This window comes from Ovis aries, chromosome 3 (genome assembly GCF_016772045.2).
Source record: "Ovis aries strain OAR_USU_Benz2616 breed Rambouillet chromosome 3, ARS-UI_Ramb_v3.0, whole genome shotgun sequence".
NCBI lineage: Eukaryota > Metazoa > Chordata > Mammalia > Artiodactyla > Bovidae > Ovis > Ovis aries.
In genome coordinates, this window is record NC_056056.1 from 204,885,908 (window position 1) to 204,904,490 (window position 18,583).

Sequence of the window (18,583 nt, forward strand, 5' to 3'; positions counted from 1 at the left end):
TCTCTGTTTTTTGATTGTTACACTTTAAGCCATCTTTTTCATTCTCCTGTTTCACTTGCATCAAGAGGCTCTTTAGTTCCTCTTCACTCTGCCATTGAAGTGGTATCATCTGCTATCTGAGGTTGTTGATATTTCTTGCTGCAATGTTAATTCCAGTTTGTGAGTCATCCAGCCAGCATTTCACATGATGTACTCTGCATATAATTTAAATAAGCAGGGTCACAGTATCCAGCCTTGAAGTATTCCTTTCCCAATTTTGAACCAACCCACCATTGCATTGTTCCATGTCCTGTCCTACTGTTGCTTCTTGACCTGCGTGCAGATTTCTCAGGAGGCAGCTAAATTGGTCTGGTATTCCCATCTCTATAAGAATATTCCACAGGTGGTTGTGATCCACACAGTCAAAGGCTTTAGCAGAGTCGATGAGGCAAAAGTAGATTTTTTTCTGGAATTCCCTGGCTTTCTCTATGATTCAATGGATACTGGCAGTTTGATCATCTGCCTTCTCTGAATCCAGTCTGAATATCTGGAAGTTCTCTGTTCATGTACTGCTGAAGCTTAGCCAAGGATTTTGAGCATAATCTTGATAGCATGTGAAATGAGTGCAATTGTAGGATAATTTGAACATTATTCAGCATTACCTTTCTTTGGGATTGGAATGAAAACTGCCCTTTGCCAGACTTGTGGCCACTCCTGAGTCTTCCAGTTTGCTGGCATATTGAGTGCAGCACTTTAACAGCATCTTTCTTTAGGATTTGGAATACCTCAGCTGGAATTACACCACATCCACTAGCTTTGTTTTTAGTAAGGCTTCCTAAGGACCACTTGACTACACACTTCAGGATGTCTGGCTCTAGGTGAGTGACCACACCATTGTGGCTATCTGGGTCATTAAGAGCTTTTCTGTACAGGTATTCTGGGTATTTTTGCCACCTCTCCTTAATCTCCTCTGCTTCTGTTAGGTTCTTGCCATTTTTGTCCTCCCTTGTTCTTATGTTTGCATGAAATATTCCCTTGGTATCTCCAGTTTTCTTGAAGCGATCACTAGTCTTTCCCATTCTATTGTTTCCCTCTATTTTGTTGTATTGTTCACTTAAGAAGACTTTATCACTCCTTGCTAATCTATGGAACTCTGCATTCATTTGGGTATATTTTCCTGTTCCTCTGCCTTTCACTTCTCTTCTTTTCTCAGGTATTTGTAAGCTATTTGCAAACTCTATTATGTCCTAATAATATAGACTTTGAACTTCCTATAGCAATTGCTAATGACTACCTATATGGTGATTTTCTTTATTATATTTTATATTAATATACTAAATAAATAATAAAGTGAAGAGGAGCTAAAAAGCCTCTTGATGAAAGAGGAGAGTGAAAAAGTTGGCTTAAAGCTCAACATTCAGAAAACGAAGTTCATGGCATCCGGTCCCATCACTTCATGGGAAATAGATGGGGAAACAGTGGAAACAGTGTCAGACTTTATTTTTTTGGGTTCCAAAATCACTGCAGATGGTGACTGCAGCCATGAAATTAAAAGACACTTACTCCTTGGAAGAAAAGTTATGACCAACCTAGATAGCATATTCAAAAGCAGAGACACTACTTTGCCGACTAAGGTCCATCTAGTCAAGGCTATGGTTTTTCCTGTGGTCGTATATGGATGTTAGAGTTGGACTGTGAAGAAGGCTAAACACCGAAGAATTGATGCTTTTGAACTGTGGTGTTGGAGAAAACTCTTGAGAGTCCCTTGGACTGCAAGGAGATCCAACCAGTCCATTCTGAAGGAGATCAACCCTAGGATTTCTTTGGAAGGAACGATGCTAAAGCTGAAACTCTAGTACTTTGGCCACCTCATGAGAAGAGTTAACTCACTGGAACAGACTGATGCTGGGAGGGATTGGGAGCAGGAGGAGAAGGGGACGACCGAGGATGAGATGGCTGGATGGCATCACGGACTTGATGGACATGAGTCTGAGTGAACTCCAGGAGATGGTGATGGACAGGGAGGCCTGGCGTGCTGCGATTCATGGGGTCGCAAAGAGTCTGACACGACTGAGCAACTGAACTGAACTGATTACCCACTTCATTGAATTATAGCAAGTGAAGCATTCATTAGTGATGCCAAATAATGTAAAATTCAGTAATATTCACTTTTAAAATTTGAAGTGAAAAGTGAAATGATGGGGTTCAACTCTGGTGGATCCAGGGTAATTTGAAGGGGAGACAAAATCAGCATCCTAGGAAAAAACTTATTTAATTACAGATATATAGAGAGATTGGAAACGGATAGTGTAGTAGGAAATATTAGTGGAGAAAAAGAGGCTGAATAACTTGGTTTATGTGGGATACCAATGAAATTCCAAGACAAGGAATTTGTACCATCTACGTTGGGCCACTGGCACCACTTAAATATCGGAAGGTGCCCCTTCTTGGGCTCCTTCTCGCGTGGAACTTAAAAGCCGGGGCAAGTAAGTAGACATGGCGAGCACCCATGCTCCAGATGGGAATTCAGCCAGAAAAACGGGGAGCAAGAAAGAAACGACATGGGGGAATCAGTCTTTGCAGAAACTGATCTGATTTCTTTATTTTTTAGGTTTGCTTATATACCTTTTGTTATACATAGGGATGAATACAGAGTCACGTGGGGGTCAGCAGTCCTGACCTTTATCAAAATCAGGTGCTTCACATAAATGTATAAAAAAAAGTCTTAGGGGTTTTACATCATCTTATGGCCATGAGGCCTGCTCACATTTTATGATCTTTTCTTTCTGATAACCAAAAACTTATTTTTTCCAAGGGTGTTTTTTCTTAAACCTGGTGCCACCCTCTGAAGGTAGCAGATAAAGTTGCATTCCTATAGGGTGAGGGTATAGTGGGTTACAACTAAGAAAGGAATTTATTTAACCTAAGGTTAACATGGTTAATCCAAAAGGTTAATACTTATTTCTCCTATATGCTAGTTATATTCATTATAAGGGCAGGGAATACGGAGATTTAGCAGTAAACATCAGCCCAACAAATGAAAACCCTTCACCAATGTTACCCTTAAGATCTATTTAGTCTTAAGATAGTGGTAAAGTTACATTTTTACATAGCAAGGACACAGTGACTCATAACAAAATACAGTGATCTATAACAAAAGAGAAAATTCATTAACTCAAAAAGTCTAGTATTGCTAACATCAAAACTACTATATTTCCTTTTCTATATTCCAAATACATTGATTAATATATTCCCAGGTGCCTAAGGATATGGAAGCCTGGCGGCAATCATTGACTCAACAATGAGAAAAGCCCTATGCTAATTAAGACTTTCAAAATACTTCAAACTCTCTGTGCTGTTTATGGTTGAGAGGTTGTCACACAAGCTAGTCTGTTAGCAGAGAGGTTTGACCTGAGACATCCTTGTTACACCCAGGGCAGGGAATTAGCAGCAATTATTGGCACAACAAATGAAGAACCCTTCACCAATATAATTCCTAAGCAACCCACTATACTAATAATTTCTAACTTCCCAAAAGAATCTGCCTTTAGTAAGTCTAAAACATCTCATGCCTCTCATGGTTGGGAGGCTGTAAACAATCACATGTGGCTAGACGAACCTGTACAGGCAGGCTAGATATACTTCAGAGGAGTTTGTAAGTTGAAACACTCTTGTCACGCCCAGGAATTTTTATTGACTTGGAGCTGTAAGTTAACGCCTTCTCCAAGGGAGGTAATGGGGGTCAGCCCCCCGTAAAGTCAGAGGTATAGGTGAGAGCATGAAACAGTAAAGCAGGTAGACTCTGGTTTTGTGGGTAGATGCTCGGGAACAGGGGGTTTCCTGAGGCTCGATATCGCCTTTGTATATGCCGAAGCCTCCTTCCTCATGACCTCTGCCATGGGCGGAGTTCCTCGCGCTGGCTCCCGGCAGTGAAAGTCACTCAGTTGTGTCCAGCTCTTTGCAAATGCATGAACAGTAGCCTTCCAGGCTCCTCTGTCTATAAAATTCTCCAGGTAAGAATTCTGGAGTGGGTAGCCATTCCCTTCTTCAGGGGATCTGCCCAATTCACGGATTGAACTGAAGTCTCTTGTATTGCAGGTGGATTCTTTATCAGCTGAACTACAAGGTAAGTGTTAAATGTATTATTCATGTTAACACCCACTTTGCTGGTTTCAATTAAATAATTTTGTACACATCATGTCCTTGGTTACACGCCCAAATACATTGACTCTACTGGCATTTAACTTTAATAAAATCTATGGTTAGTCCACCTAGAGCCAAGATAAATACTCAAAATACTGAGTATTTTGAATTTACTCTTTATTATATAAAATGTGTTTGTGACTAAATCTAAAATGGCAGTACCTAGTGACCTAAGAGATATAGATAAATTAGATGTCCGTAGTAAGTCCAAGTATCCTTTTAACAAGATGGCTAGATGGATTCATTTCAAGGAAGTTTTTTAAATGGAGCAAACTTGCCAAAATTACGAAATAACTCTGTGTAAAGGAAACATTTTAAGGTCTTATAATGAAAAAAACTCTTATTCTAGTTGAAAATTTGGATATGCAGAGGGTAAAGAAGAATTGAAGAAAAGAACTTATGTGGATATATCCAAACAGATATTGACAGGTAAAATAGTAATGATAAAGTATCAAATTGTGAATATATGTTTGTATTAGAATTCAAGGAAGCAAAAATGGCATGAGCAGTAAAAACAGTGGAGAGAACTTATGTCTTTTTGTTGTTTCAGAAAAGTACAAAATTTTGAACTGACTAGACTATTGAGTAAAGAACACATGCTGTGAAATGTAGGGTACTTAATAGAACTGCTGCTGAGTCGCTTCAGTCATGTCCGACTCTGTGCGACCCCATAGACAGCACCCCACCAAGCTCCTCCGTCCCTGGAATTCTCCAGGCAAGAACACTGGAGAGGGTTGCCATTTCCTTCTCCAGTGCATGAAAGTGAAAAATGAAAGTGAAGTCGCTTAGTCGTGTCCGACTCTTAGCGACCCCATGAAATGCAGCCCAGGATCCTCCGTCCATGGGATTTTCCAGGCAAGAGCACTGGAGTGGGTCACCAGTGCCTTCTCCGTGACAATCCAATAGATGTTGGCAATTTGATTCTTTGTTGTTGATAAAATTGCCAACATCTGTTGGATCATCGGAAAAGAAAAGGACTTCCAGAAAAACACCTTCTGCTTTGTTGAGTATGCCAAAGCCTTTGACTGTGTGGATCACAACAAACTGGAAAATTATTCAAGAGATAGGATTACCAGACCACCTGACCTGCCTCTTAAGAAATCTGTATGTAGGTCAAGAAGCAACTGTTAAAAGCCGACATGGAAGAGTGGACAGGTTCCAAATTGGGAAAGGTGCCGGGAGCCACCACGGGAGATCCCACCCATGACAAAAGTCATGTGGAAGAGAACTGTTAAGCAAGGCTTCAGAACTCAATGGGCTCCCTAGGCTTTCTCCAACATCTACCCCAAAACCAGAATCTGTCTGTTTTACTATTTCATGACTTTCACCAACTCCTCTGACATTAACAGGGGGCTATTCCTGACCACATTTCTCTGGAGAAAATCAACTTAGGGCTATAGCTAATAAGTCTCCTGGACATGAGAAGAATATTTCCAATCAAAACCCCTCTGTTAGCATTTTAGCTTGCTTGGCAGATATATCCAGACTCTTGCAGCTACACATGTGATTATTTACAGCCTCCCAACTGTGAGAGGCACAGAAAGCCTAAAACATAGAGCCTTTCAAAGAGTTAAAAGTTATTTTTGTAGTGCTAGGCATAGGATTTCATTATTGGGCCAATGCTTGTTGCTAAGTTCCCATATCTCTTATCCACTCTGCACCTGGGAGTGCATTAGTTAACATAGTTAGAAAGTAAGAAAAACAAGTGTAGCCTTAGAATTAACCACATCAGACTTTTGAGCTAATTGGTTCTTTCTTGTAACTCACTGCACCTTTGCTTCCTGAGAATGTAACTCTGTTTAATACTGACGTATAGACTGGAGGCTGACGTAGATTAGAAATAGAAGAAAAAACATTTCAAGGGAAAATAAGTTTTCTGGTTGAGAAGCTTTTATCAAAAGAGGGTCATAAAATGTTCACAGCCTCCAAGACCAGAAGATAATGTACACAATATTGTTTATGGGGAAGGTTTGCAGAAAAAATCCTGATTTCGATAAAGACAAAACAGATGTAATGTTTGGGCTGACTCTGTATGACTTTGCATCTTTCATTTCCCTCTATGTACAAGTAAAGGTATAAAAGACCCTTTTGAAAATAAAAACAATGGGCCTCGCTTGAAGAAGCTTGGTCACCCCGTGTTTTTATTTTTTCTCTTTTTTTCTCTCTTACTTTCTTTTTCAGGCTGATCTCTTGGAGCATGGAGGCTCCCTGCGTTCACTTATTTGCCCAGGTTTCTAAGACCTGAATGGAAAGATGTTCTGCGTCTTCACTCCCTCGGGAGACCAGGAAGGCACCTGTGGCCTCCGTGAACAGGGCAAACTTCTTGTCTCGAAGTTTTATTGGCTTTCTATGTAAACCAAGCAATATCAGCCTCTTTCTCTCCTCTATTTTCTCATCTATAATATTCTTTCCTTATCTCTCTCTCTAAATCATCCACCGATGCCGTTTTTCCTTCAGGTTCCCCTGGATCTTGCAGGGGCTGGACCCCGGCAGGAAAGGACTATGTCAAGGCTGTATATTGTCACACTATTTAACTTCCATGCAGAGCATATCATGCGAAATGACAGGCTGGATGAAGCACAGCTGGAATCAAGATTGCTGGAGGAAATATCAATAACCTCAGATATGCAGATGATACCACCCTTATGGCAGAAAGTGAAGAACTAAAGAGCCTCTTGATGAAAATGAAAGAGGAGAGTGATAAAGCTGGCTTAAAACTTAACATTCAAAAAGCGAAGATCATGGTATCCAGTCCCATTAGTTTATGGCAAAAAAATGGGGAAACAATGGGAACAGTGAGAGACTTTATTTTTTTGGACTCCAAAATTGCAGATTTGACTGCAGCCATGAGATTGGAAGACGATTGTTCCTTGGAAGGAAAGCTATGACCAAACTGGACAGCATATTAAAATCAGAGACATTACTTTAAGGTCCGTCTAGTCAAAGCTTGGTTTTTCAGTAGTCATGTATGGATGTGAGAGTTGGACCATATAGAAAGCTGAGCACTGAAGAATTGATGCTTTTGAACTGTGGTGATAGAGAAGACTCTTGAGAGTCCCTTAGACTGGGAGGAGATCAAACCTGTCCATCCTGGGGAAAATCAGTCCTGAATATTCATTGGAAGGACTGATGCTGCAGCTGAAACTCCAATACTTTGGCCACCTGATGGGAGGAACTGACTCATTGGAAAAGACCCTGATGCTGGGAATGATTAAAGGCAGGAGGAGAAGGGCACAACAGAGGATGAGATGGTTGGATGGCGTCACCGAGTCGATGGACATGAGTTGAGCAAGCTCTGGGAGTTGGTGATGGACAGGGAAGCCTGGTATACTGCAGTCTATGGGGTTGCAGAGTCGGACATGACTGAGTGACTGAACTGAACTGCAACATGACCAAACCATTATGTTTTTTACGGATGTTAAACAGACAATAAAGCTGTGTTATAAAAATTTTTTATAGTCCATAGGAAATAGAATGTCTAGAAAATGCAAATTACCAAGTGTAGTACAACAACCATAAACCTGTATAAGCTTAACATGTATTAAATATATTAAGTTCACTGTATAAACGTTCCTATGAAAAATTCTAGGAGCTTTAATGGTAACAGTAGTGAATAATAACACTTAAAACTGTGCCAGGTCTTTCACCATAAAACAGAGGCTTCCATAGAGCCTTGATAACAAAACCTGTCAAGTTATATAATATTAATGGACTCAGTCCAAACTCTTTGTGATAATGGATGAAGAAAATCATCTTAATCTAGATATGATATATGCAGTGATTTTTCAAAGGAAGAAAATACAGAATGACTTTTGTGGTTTCATTTCAGGAATGCATAATTGGTCAACATTTGAAGGAAAGAGATATTTCAAAAGCATTTAAAAATTTTCTCATTCCATTGAAAGAACAATAGTAAAATGGCAACATGACTGATTGCATACAAAACCTAAGAAAATTATGAATACTATGGAATTGCTTTCATGTTAGAAAGGTATATGAAAAAACCTTAGAAACACCTCATATTTGAGCATGAAATATTGAAATATTTTCCCCCAGTATAGGAAAGATACTTATAAGACCTTTTCTGTATTATCTGTTCAACATTGGAAATAAAAGCCAATTGGGTAAAAATAAGTCAAAAACAAGAAAAAAAAAAAGAAAAGAAATACATGAAAAAATTATTGCACCTGGAGGGAAGAAATAAAACGTGATTATTCAGAGATACAGTGTCTATTTACATAAACAATCCAGAGGAATATATATTTGAAATTATAAAATTAATATACATAATCAGAGAAGCCATTGGGCACAATTCTATTTGCAGCAGCAATAATTACTACAAATTTAAAAACAAAAATGCTATTTACAAAAGCATGGCTATGAAATGTCTATATTTGTGTGAAATTTCAATGTTGGAAACTATTAAATATTATAGGCAGATCTCGATGGTGGTCCAGTGGTTCGGATTACTTGCTTCCAGGTGCAGGGAGTGGGCATTCGATCCCTGGTCACTGAATCAAGGTACCAAATGCTGAACAGTGTCACGCAAATAAATAATAAATAAAAATTGATCAATAAAATAGGGAGAATTTAAAGAAAACCCAGTTGATTGAAAGGATAAAGCATGATATTGCCTGGAAGAGTCAATATTGTAAGATGATTATCTTCAGAAATTATTGTTAAGATTAAATGCAGTCCCAAAGCAGTTTTTTTAAAAAAACTTTATTGCGTGTAATTTACAGAGCATAAAATTTATCCATTTAAAATATATAGATCCATGATTTTAAAATCATTCACAGTTTACGACCATCACTACTATCAAACTCTAGAGAGCATTCATCACTAATCAATTTGCGGTCTTTTCCTATTCCATCTCTTCACAACCCTTAGTAATCACTAATCTACTTTTGGTCTCTCTACTCCTATATTTGATATTACATGGAAATGGTCTCACACAGTATGCAATCTCTTAGAAGTTTGAATGCCATAAACATACTGTTGAGCAAAAAAAGTGAGACACAAAAGAATGATACCTATATTTTTGGATGTGTATATGATATTTCAATGGGGTTTTCCAGGTGGCACTAGTGGTAAAGAAACTGCCTGCCAGTGCAGGAGATGAGGGTTTGATCCCTGGGTCAGGAAGATCCTCCAGGGAATATGAAATGATAGTCTGCTCCAGTAGTCTTTTTTAAAAATTAATTTATTTTAATTGGAGGATAATTACTTTAAAATATTGTGGTATTTTTCTCATACATCGACATGAATCAGCCATGGGTATGCATGTGTTCCCCCATCCAGAACCCTGCACTCACCTTCCTCCCTCCTCCATCCCTTGGGTTGTTTCAGACCACCAGCTCTGAGTGTCCTGCTTCATGCATCCAACTTGCACTGGTCATCTCTTTTATGTATGGTAATATACATGTTTCAATGCTATTCTCTCAAATCATCCCACCCTCGCCTTCTCCCTCATACTCCAAAAGTCTGTTCTTTACATCTGTGTCTCTTTTGTTGCCTTGCGTATAGGATCATTGTTACCTTCTTTCTAAAGTCCATATATGCATTAATATAGTGTATTGATGGTTCTCTTTCTGACTTAGTTCCCTGTGTATAATAGGCTCCAGTTTCATGCACCTCATTAGAACTAATTCAAATGCTGGGAAAACCAGTCAACCATATGCAAAAGAACGAAACTAGAACACTTTCTAACACCATAAACAAAAATAAACTCAAAATGGATTACAGATCTAAATGTAACACCAGAGACTATTACAACTCTTAGAGGAAAACCGAGGCATAACACCCTCTGACATAAATCACAGCAAGATCCTCTATGACCCACCTTGCAGAGTAATGGAAATAAAAACAAAAATACAAATGGGACCTGGTTAAACTTAAAAGCTTTTGCATAATGAAGGAAACTATAAGCCAGGTGGAAAGGCAGACTTCAGAATGGAGGATAATAACAGCAAATGAAACAACTGACAAAGAATCAAGCTCCAAAATATACAAGCAGTTCATGCAGCTCAATACCAGGAAAATGAACAACCCAATCAAAAAGTGGGCCAAAGAACTAAACAGACATTTCTCCAAAGAAGATATACAGAGGGCTAATAAGACCCATGAAAGATATGTAGCTTTCTCATATCACAACATCACTCATTACCAGAGAAATGCAAACTAAAAACACAATGAGGTATCGTCTCTGCCAGTCAGAATGGCCACCATAAAAAAGTCGACAAACATGGGATCACTTTTATGGCTGGATTTTTTTTTTTTCCTTTAATCCACGCTTTCTAGTGATGAGTCATGTTGACAGCATCTAAACCAATTAATCAGTCTTTCAACATGATGAAAAGAAAGACAATCAGATAACATGCCTCTTGATGAGATACAGTAAGGAAGTAAAACATATGATTTTCACGATTTATTCTTGAAATAAAATAATTAAATGAAAGCCAAAAATAATTAAACTTAGTTCCACTACCTTTTTTTTTTTTAGGAAATAAAAGGCCAAAAGGAGTGCATTAAATAACACCATAGGAGTGCATTTAGCAAAATCCTGAATACAGAATATTTTCTAGGACAAATTATACGTATATATGTATGACATGCATATGTATGACATCGGGGATTTTGAACAATAAATAGCTGTTCAGGAACATTAAGAATTTATTGTTAACTTTTTCAGATATGATAATATGATTGTGATTTCTTTTCTTCAAAAAAAGGCAAAACAGAGTTATCACTTTTTTTTCTGCCATGGTGCACAGATTTTAGGATCTTAGTTTCCTCATCAGGGATTGAACCCGGCCACCACAGTGAAGGCACTGTATCATAATCATTGGACTGCAAGGGAATTCCCAAGAATTATCTTTTAAAGACATTTATGGATGAAATGATATAATATCTGAAATTTGTTCTAACATAATCCAGTCGGGGTGGGGCATTGTTAAGCGCATAAATAAAACAAAATTGGATGTACATTGATAACTCTTTAATCTAGGACAAGGAACATGTTGTAAACATTGATTGTCAACTTTTATATATGTTTGAAAATGTCCATAATGAAACATATTAAGAAAAAAAAAAAGTCGACAAACAACAATAGCTGGAGAGGGTGTGGAGAAAAAGGAAACCCTCTTACACTGTTGATGGGAATGCAAACTGGTACAGCCACTATGGAGAACAGTGTGGAAATTCCTTAAAAATCTGGGAATAGAACCACTCCAGTATTCTTGACTGGAGAATTCCTTGGACAGAGAAGCCTGACAGCCTATAGTCCATGGGGTCTCAAAGAGTCAGACACAACTGAACGAATGAGCACACACAATTATATTTCAACTGTTTTTGAAAAACTTTCATTATCAGAAAAAATAATATAATTCATTTTTAAATTTATGCAGTCAGAATATTATTTGCATTTCGTAAAAGGTCAAGTTACCCAACAGCATCCAAACTCATGTTTTAATTCTCAAGCTTCTGCTTGCAATGGTATACATTTGGAAACTGACAGTCTTCTGCTGTTATGCCTCGTACAGATTGTACAGCACAGTTATGTTCACCAGGTAAATAGTCTGTTATCCTGTTATGGAAAAATGCATAATTCTGTTATATTCTATGAAGACAACTCAGGAAACAATAGCATTTTCCATGTAACTGTAATACAAGATAGTTTGAAAATGGGTAATGAAGTCTTTAATAAAATTTCAGTAAGAGCTTGTTACTCAGAAATTGGGCTACAGAGTAGCTTATTTTTCAACATTGGTATTAACATTTTATTAACTTTCAATATCTTCCTTCAGCTTTCTATAATTTGACTAAAACAAATGTATTCATATTATTTTTAAAATATTTCTTTTTTTTTGTATTTTTCCTCCTCTATATAGCATTCTTTTTACAAACTTACTGTAGTTTGCAAGTTGAACCATTTAGCCACATCCAAGGATGACTGCGGCCTGCACGAGAGACTTGAATCCAGGATGTAATTGATAGGGACATCAGAAATTCCTAGCCCCAAATAAAGAATTTTCACTTAAATAGTCATTATGAAACATTTTTGTTACTTTTTAAAATGCAAGTCAAAGGATGTGTTCTTTCATAGCATCTTTCTTTCTTTGAACTAATTGAGCATGTTAGATTCTAATCTAACACTAAGAAACATGAGTTGAAAGTTCGAAGTTTTAATAGTGCCATAAATATTAAGAAATATCTGTACTTTTGATTGAACATCAACTCAACATTTATACTTATCAGTTTCACTGTGTTCTAATGTTAATAAGGAACATTGCTTTTTTTCGACAGCCAGTTAATAAAGGGAATATTTACAAAGACATGAATTAGTTGTAGAGATCATAGAAAAGAAAACACCTGGCATAACAACTTGGGGATCCTTACAGCTGTGAACTACATCTAACATTAAGCCTCAGGGGTAAGAAGGTGGAGTAATTGAATATGTGCAATCAAGAAAATTCTGATTCATATAATTTCATTTTTCCTCATGTCAAAACTAACATGCTGCTGCTACTGCTGCTGCTAAGTCGCTTCAGTCGTGTCTGACTCTGTGCGACTCCATAGACGGCAGCCCACCAGGCTCCCCCGTCCCTGGGATTCTCCAGGCAGGAACACTGGAGTGGGTTGCCATTTCCTTCTCCAATGCGGGAAAAGTGAAAGTGAGGTCGCTCAGTCATTTCCAACCCTCAGCGACCCCATGAACTGCAGCCTTCCAGGATCCTCCGTCCATGGGATTTTCTAGGCAAGAGTACTGGAGTGGGGTGCCATCAAAACTAACATAGCAAGGCTTTAAATAAGCTTATAGATTCCATGGCATTCATTTTTCTGGATATTGTGATAATATCAATGGATTTCTCTACTATTATATGTTTCTCAGAATTTCAGTTTCAGAGGGAAATTAAGGAAATGAAATTGAGAAAATAAGTGACAGGAGAGCCGAAGAATTGGTTTTCTGAGCCTGACACCGTTCTTTGACTAGATAAACCCCAAAGCCATCTGTTTCTGTATTGGTGGAATCCAGTGGACCAGACAAGAGGCCAGAGACTCATTTCTCTCTGCTCCTCCCTGCTAAGGTCAACTGTAAACATGGGAACTAATGAAAGACACGAGAAAGGAGAACTCTGAAAGGTGGAAATAGAAGGGTGATGTGGCCTGAGACTTCCCAGCAGCCCCACTCCTCTGTAATCGTTAATCACTTCTCTGTGATGAGAGAACAAGGTGGGAGGTGAGGGAATGATAATTAGGGGTATCTTGTAGCTCCCCACAACCAGGTGAAAGTGACCTTGGCCTCTTACTTCCCAAACACCCAATACCTAAGCTAGCTGTTGGGGGTAGCACAGGTAAGCCATTCCTCCTGTGTGTTGAGAGAATCGTGTAGGCAACACCAGGTAAGCCTTACAAGGTGATCCCTCAGGACACTTACTAACAAGGAGCAGTCAGAGAAATTGCCTCTGTTTCCTCCACTGAGAGACACTAGGGCTGGGTGATAGGGTAGGGGTGGGACCAGCAAATGGGATGTCTTGACTAAAGCTACTGAAGCTAGGAAGCCTCTCTATCCCTGAGGGTGTAAGACTCCATCTCCACCCAGAGGCATTGGAAAGAATGGATCTTAAATGTTGAATTCACACAATGAGCTGCGGAAATTTACAAACGTCACATAAATGCAAGAATTTGGAGGAACTGCAAACTATCACGTGGCAGTGATGAGACAGGGACAACCTGTATGATTCCATGTCCTGGAGTAGAAAATGGCAACCCACTTCAGTATTCTTGCCTGGAAAATTCCGTGGCCACAGGAGCCTGACAGGCTGAAGTTAATGAGGTTGCAAAGAGTCAGACACGATTGAACGACTAAGCACGAACACGGGATTCCATGGATATGATTCAAAAGCAATCAAAGAGATTCTATAATATCAAAAGTCAGGACAGTGAGTAAATTAGGAGGTGGAGAAGTGATAAGGTATTACAGAGGGGTTGGGGGCTGCTGGAAAGTTGAAACTTGTATTCCATGATCTGATGTGCAATTACATAATTCTATAGGCAAAATCATGTTTATTTTCCTTGATGTATGGTAAAATTAGCAGAATGTAATTTAGAATTTAATAGCATTTGTAGAAGCATGGTTTTCTATGAGAAGCAAGAACCAGAAGTTAATGCACATGCATGAATGGTATAAAAATGTAAATAAAGTATCATAAAGTTACATTCCATTGTTTAATGGAATACTAGCAGACCTTAAAATAAACAAGCTACAAATATGTACAAAAGCACAAGTGAATCCTAACAAATATAATGTTGACTAAATCAAGCCTTCAGCAAAGTGTTGGAAACATTGAATATCTCACCATTTCCTCTTCATTATCTATATAAAGCAGAGTAGAATTCTTAGTAGCACAGGATATCAAACTCTCATTCCATGGTTTTTTTTCCAGACTAGTAGAATAGCAATTGTTGGAATATGTAAGCCAGTCTTTTGGGCAATGACCACAATGATATTCTGAGGAAACATTATGAATTACTATTCAAAACCAGTTTGAATTTGAAAAATAAAAATTAACTTACACATATGCATAGAGGTAGACATATGTATGCATACACACATATATATAAAATAACATATCTATGCAACCTCAAGGCTGGTACATATAAAACAAATCTCATTCATGCATTCATAGAGAGGGTCTGTCTTTAATATATGTCCCCATATAAAGCAAACACATAGAAATATCTCCTCTTTACATGCCCTGAAAATCAAGAAATGAAACTTCTATTTTAGAATAGCAAAATTTTTGTCTCTTATCATATTATAGCAGGAGGAAATTAGAGCCAATTGCCAACAATGGATATGGTGAGCATATTATTGCATAGGGAGAAGCACTCTCCTATAATCATTCATTTATGAATGTTTATCGCCTGATTTTATAAATGATGTTCTATCCCCAAGTCTATTCTTATTTTCACTAGCCTAAGATAGAGACAAAAATGTACTGTATTCATATCAGAACTTTGAAAATCATTATGTACCTTTCTGGAGCCTTGTTATGAGAGAGGAGTAATTCTGTTCCTGTGTTACAGTAGCTACAAAAGTAATCATTAAAAAGTTAACATTGCTTTAAATAAATTATAATGATTTTAGTTTATAAGCTTGAGAATTCAGTTTACTGTTTAAAATTAGAGTAATCTGAAATAAAACTGATTTAGCAAGAAAAATTAATTAGGTAATGAAGACATGATGGAAAAAATATTTCAAAAACCTAAGGGAACAAACTTCACCACATCTTACAGTATTTGCTTTAACCAATCTCAAGAATTAATTTGTATTTCTCATTAAGATCTTTAAATCTCCTAAAGCATGCTTTTGAGTTATGAAATCAGAATATACATATACATGCTCTCTGTAATTCTCCTGTGTTGTATATTTCTGACAAATTAGATATAACATACTGCATTTATTCTAAATGCATGTATTTTAATGATAGACATATTCTATAATATTATGAAATGTTTAGCAGCACTGACCATCAGTAAAGTGATAAGTTCCCTTATAGTTTTTCAAAAATGTACTTACAGGGAGTAACAATGATCACCGTCAACACAGTGGACATCAAGACAAAGCAGATGATTCCCAGGATCCCAGCAATGAATTTCTCTGGAGGTGATGGTGAACCTGCAGGGACAGAAAAGGAAACTGAGAAAGGAGTGATGGGGACAGTTGCTTAGCGTTTACATACACAAGAACCCACACGCACACAGAGTTATGGATATAAACTTGGACCCCAAACCATTTTGACCACTGTAGTCTTTCTCTCAGAATATACCATTGCATTTTCAGCAAATATAAGACAACATGAGTTGTTGATCAAAGATTTCAAATGATAGTAATGCCAGAATAAAAGTAGTCCTCCGATTTCACATCAGAATCCCATATCCAGCTTTAAGTTCTGTTCCTTGAAGTGAAAAATATGTGAGCTTATTCCCTACTGTTTCTCCACACCTCTGCACCCCCACCGCACATCCTAGAACAGTTCCATTGTGTGTCTAGTATGCGTTTACCTTTGGAGTGGTAATTCTTGTCGTTCCCATGAAGATTCTGAGAAGCATTTTGAAGATTTAATTCTACATATGTTAATTCCTGCTCAGTCATTGAAATGGAACTTTTAGAAACCTTAGATTTTATTTTCTGCCTCTTTGAGTTTTTGACTCCCTTCAGTTCTGCATAGGTTACTCCTTGGTTATTCATCTCTGCAGCTGAGTGAGATCAAGGACTGTTCTTTAAGTGCACTGAGGTTGAGTGGTGTATGTGAGATAAGAACCCTGGTATAATGACACAGGCGGGGCAAAGAGCTTAGCGCTCACTTTGCAGCTGAACAAACTTAAAGCCTGGTTCTAAATTCCTTAGAACTTTAAACAAGTTTTTTTTTTTTTATGATAGAATGCTTTTTTGAAAAAGATATTCTATATTTTACACATATATTATCGATTGAAAGAGTGAAAAGCAATAAATTAGGGAGGTATAAAGAAGTTCATGAACAATAATATCCTTATTAAGTCAGATTCCATGGAAATATTTTAAAACCATCATAGTGCATGTGTTAAAATTAAAATGTTCTGTTAACAAGAGAGATTCACCCATATTTGTGATAATTTTGAAATTTAATAATGGTTAAAAACAGTTCTTTAAAGATGAGGAGAGAGTAATGTTGACATATACAATAATTTCCTACACTAAACTACATTATTTGGTGACTTACATTTATTGATGAAAAGGGATAACAAATGGTCTTTATTTCAAATGGATGAGGAGTTCTGAGAAAGCATTAAAAACTGAGGAAATGCTTCATATATTGGAAAATGTTACATGACCCATTAAACATATATAACAAAGTAATATGAAAAATAAAACAATAGGAAATACTAAAAAATACTTATTTTACAAAAGTAGTTGATAATTGATTTAATGGCTAATATCTGAACCCACAAAATGATAAACATGTATAGGTCATCTATGGAAGAACACTGTTGGTTCAAACTTCCAGAAAGATCAGATAGATGTCAAAGTTAGTAAAGGTCATTATAGCTGTATAAGTGATGGTAATTACTTATAAAAAATCCAGATAACATAATTTAATAATTCAGACAATTGATGCAGTAGTCAGAAATATCTGGAAATTAATTATGACTGAAATTTATAAAATGTGACCTTCAAAAAGTTATTTACTATCTGGTAACCTATATTATTAATGTAAAATGGAAATTAGTTTATGCAATATATAATGTGTGTAACACTGAGCACTCAAGCTGGAATTTATAAGTTCTCAGTAATTATCAGTTTTAATTATTATCTTAGTCATCATTTCTATGGTACTATTTCTGATTTATATCAGCCTTTAATTAGTATAACATATAATTTATGCAATGTTTGATTTTAAAAAAATAATTTAATTATGACAATTAAGTTTAAATTAGCCTTTAAGAAGTTACTTCATCTTTAATTTTATTAAAAAATTAGGGTTGTTTTATTCAATCCAATACATATAGAAGGAATTATGTTTGGCCTTTTGCTATATAATGAATTTCTTTCCAAGAATGTTTATAGATGTTGAGCAAAATATGTATAAACGTATTATTATACAAAAAGCTTAGCATCTACTGATTATAAAATTCAAAACTAATTGTTCCCTATCATGAGGTCAATAGATTTCACTTAATATTGTATACACACCCAAATATGCATGTGTGTATTCACTTGACTAGCATTCTACAGACAATAATTTGAATACTTGGAGAAATCACCCAATATTTGTTTTTTTATGGTTATTTTTTATACCACATTATTTTAAAAAACCCAATGTTCTACTTTGATTTTGTTGTACATTTACTATACCTCAGTTGCATCACCTCTAACATTTGCTAGTCCCCACTAAGTGAGATGGTCTAGTAGAGAGACAGGAGAGGAGGGACACATACCTTCTGTTGGCCAGGAAGTTGTGTGTCCTTTAGTGTGCAGATCAGGTTACTCTCTAAAAAGAGACCTGGTATAGCTGGTAACAAAAGGAGAAATTTAAAAACTTAAAACCCAGACAAGAATAAGCAACGTCTGTGAGCTTCACAGGCTGCCCTGTGACGCCTCAGAGTGAAGCTAAAATGGAAAATATTGATTTGTCATCAGTGTGTCACTTCAGGTTTGAACAGGAAATCCTCACAGTTAGGCTAGTTGAAGAGAGTTTAGCTTATCACACACCTCCAGAAAATAGGAGACTTTGGGTTCCAATTATGTATACCTGTGGCGGATTCACGTTGATGTAAGGCAAAACCAATACAATATTGTAAAGTAATTAACCTCCAATCAAAATAAATAAATTTATATTAAAAAAATAAGGGCAAAGGA

General features: G+C 37.0%; 1 protein-coding gene across 1 annotated transcript; it reads right to left on the reverse strand.

The window, feature by feature from the left end:
• Positions 1 to 11,527: 11,527 nt before the first annotated feature.
• LOC114113675 (NKG2-A/NKG2-B type II integral membrane protein-like) lies at positions 11,528 to 16,478 on the reverse strand. Its single transcript, XM_027965854.3, has 6 exons — positions 16,249 to 16,478; positions 15,764 to 15,862; positions 15,220 to 15,273; positions 14,541 to 14,692; positions 12,092 to 12,192; positions 11,528 to 11,767 (listed from the first exon to the last, which is right to left on the reverse strand). Exons 1-6 carry the CDS (start codon positions 16,433 to 16,435, stop codon positions 11,650 to 11,652), a joined length of 711 nt encoding a protein of 236 aa, XP_027821655.2. The 5' UTR covers positions 16,436 to 16,478; the 3' UTR covers positions 11,528 to 11,649.
• Positions 16,479 to 18,583: the final 2,105 nt, after the last annotated feature.

Coding starts and splice junctions, on each gene's coding strand:
- LOC114113675 (XM_027965854.3), bottom strand. CDS start 16,435: ATGAATAACCAAGGAGTAACCTATGCAGAACTGAAGGGAGTCAAAAAC. Junction 15,274..15,763: donor GGTGATCATTGTTACTCCCT/GTAAGTACATTT, acceptor TTACTTTTGTAG/CTACTGTAACACAGGAACAG. Junction 14,693..15,219: donor CATAACAAGGCTCCAGAAAG/GTACATAATGAT, acceptor ATGTTTCCTCAG/AATATCATTGTGGTCATTGC.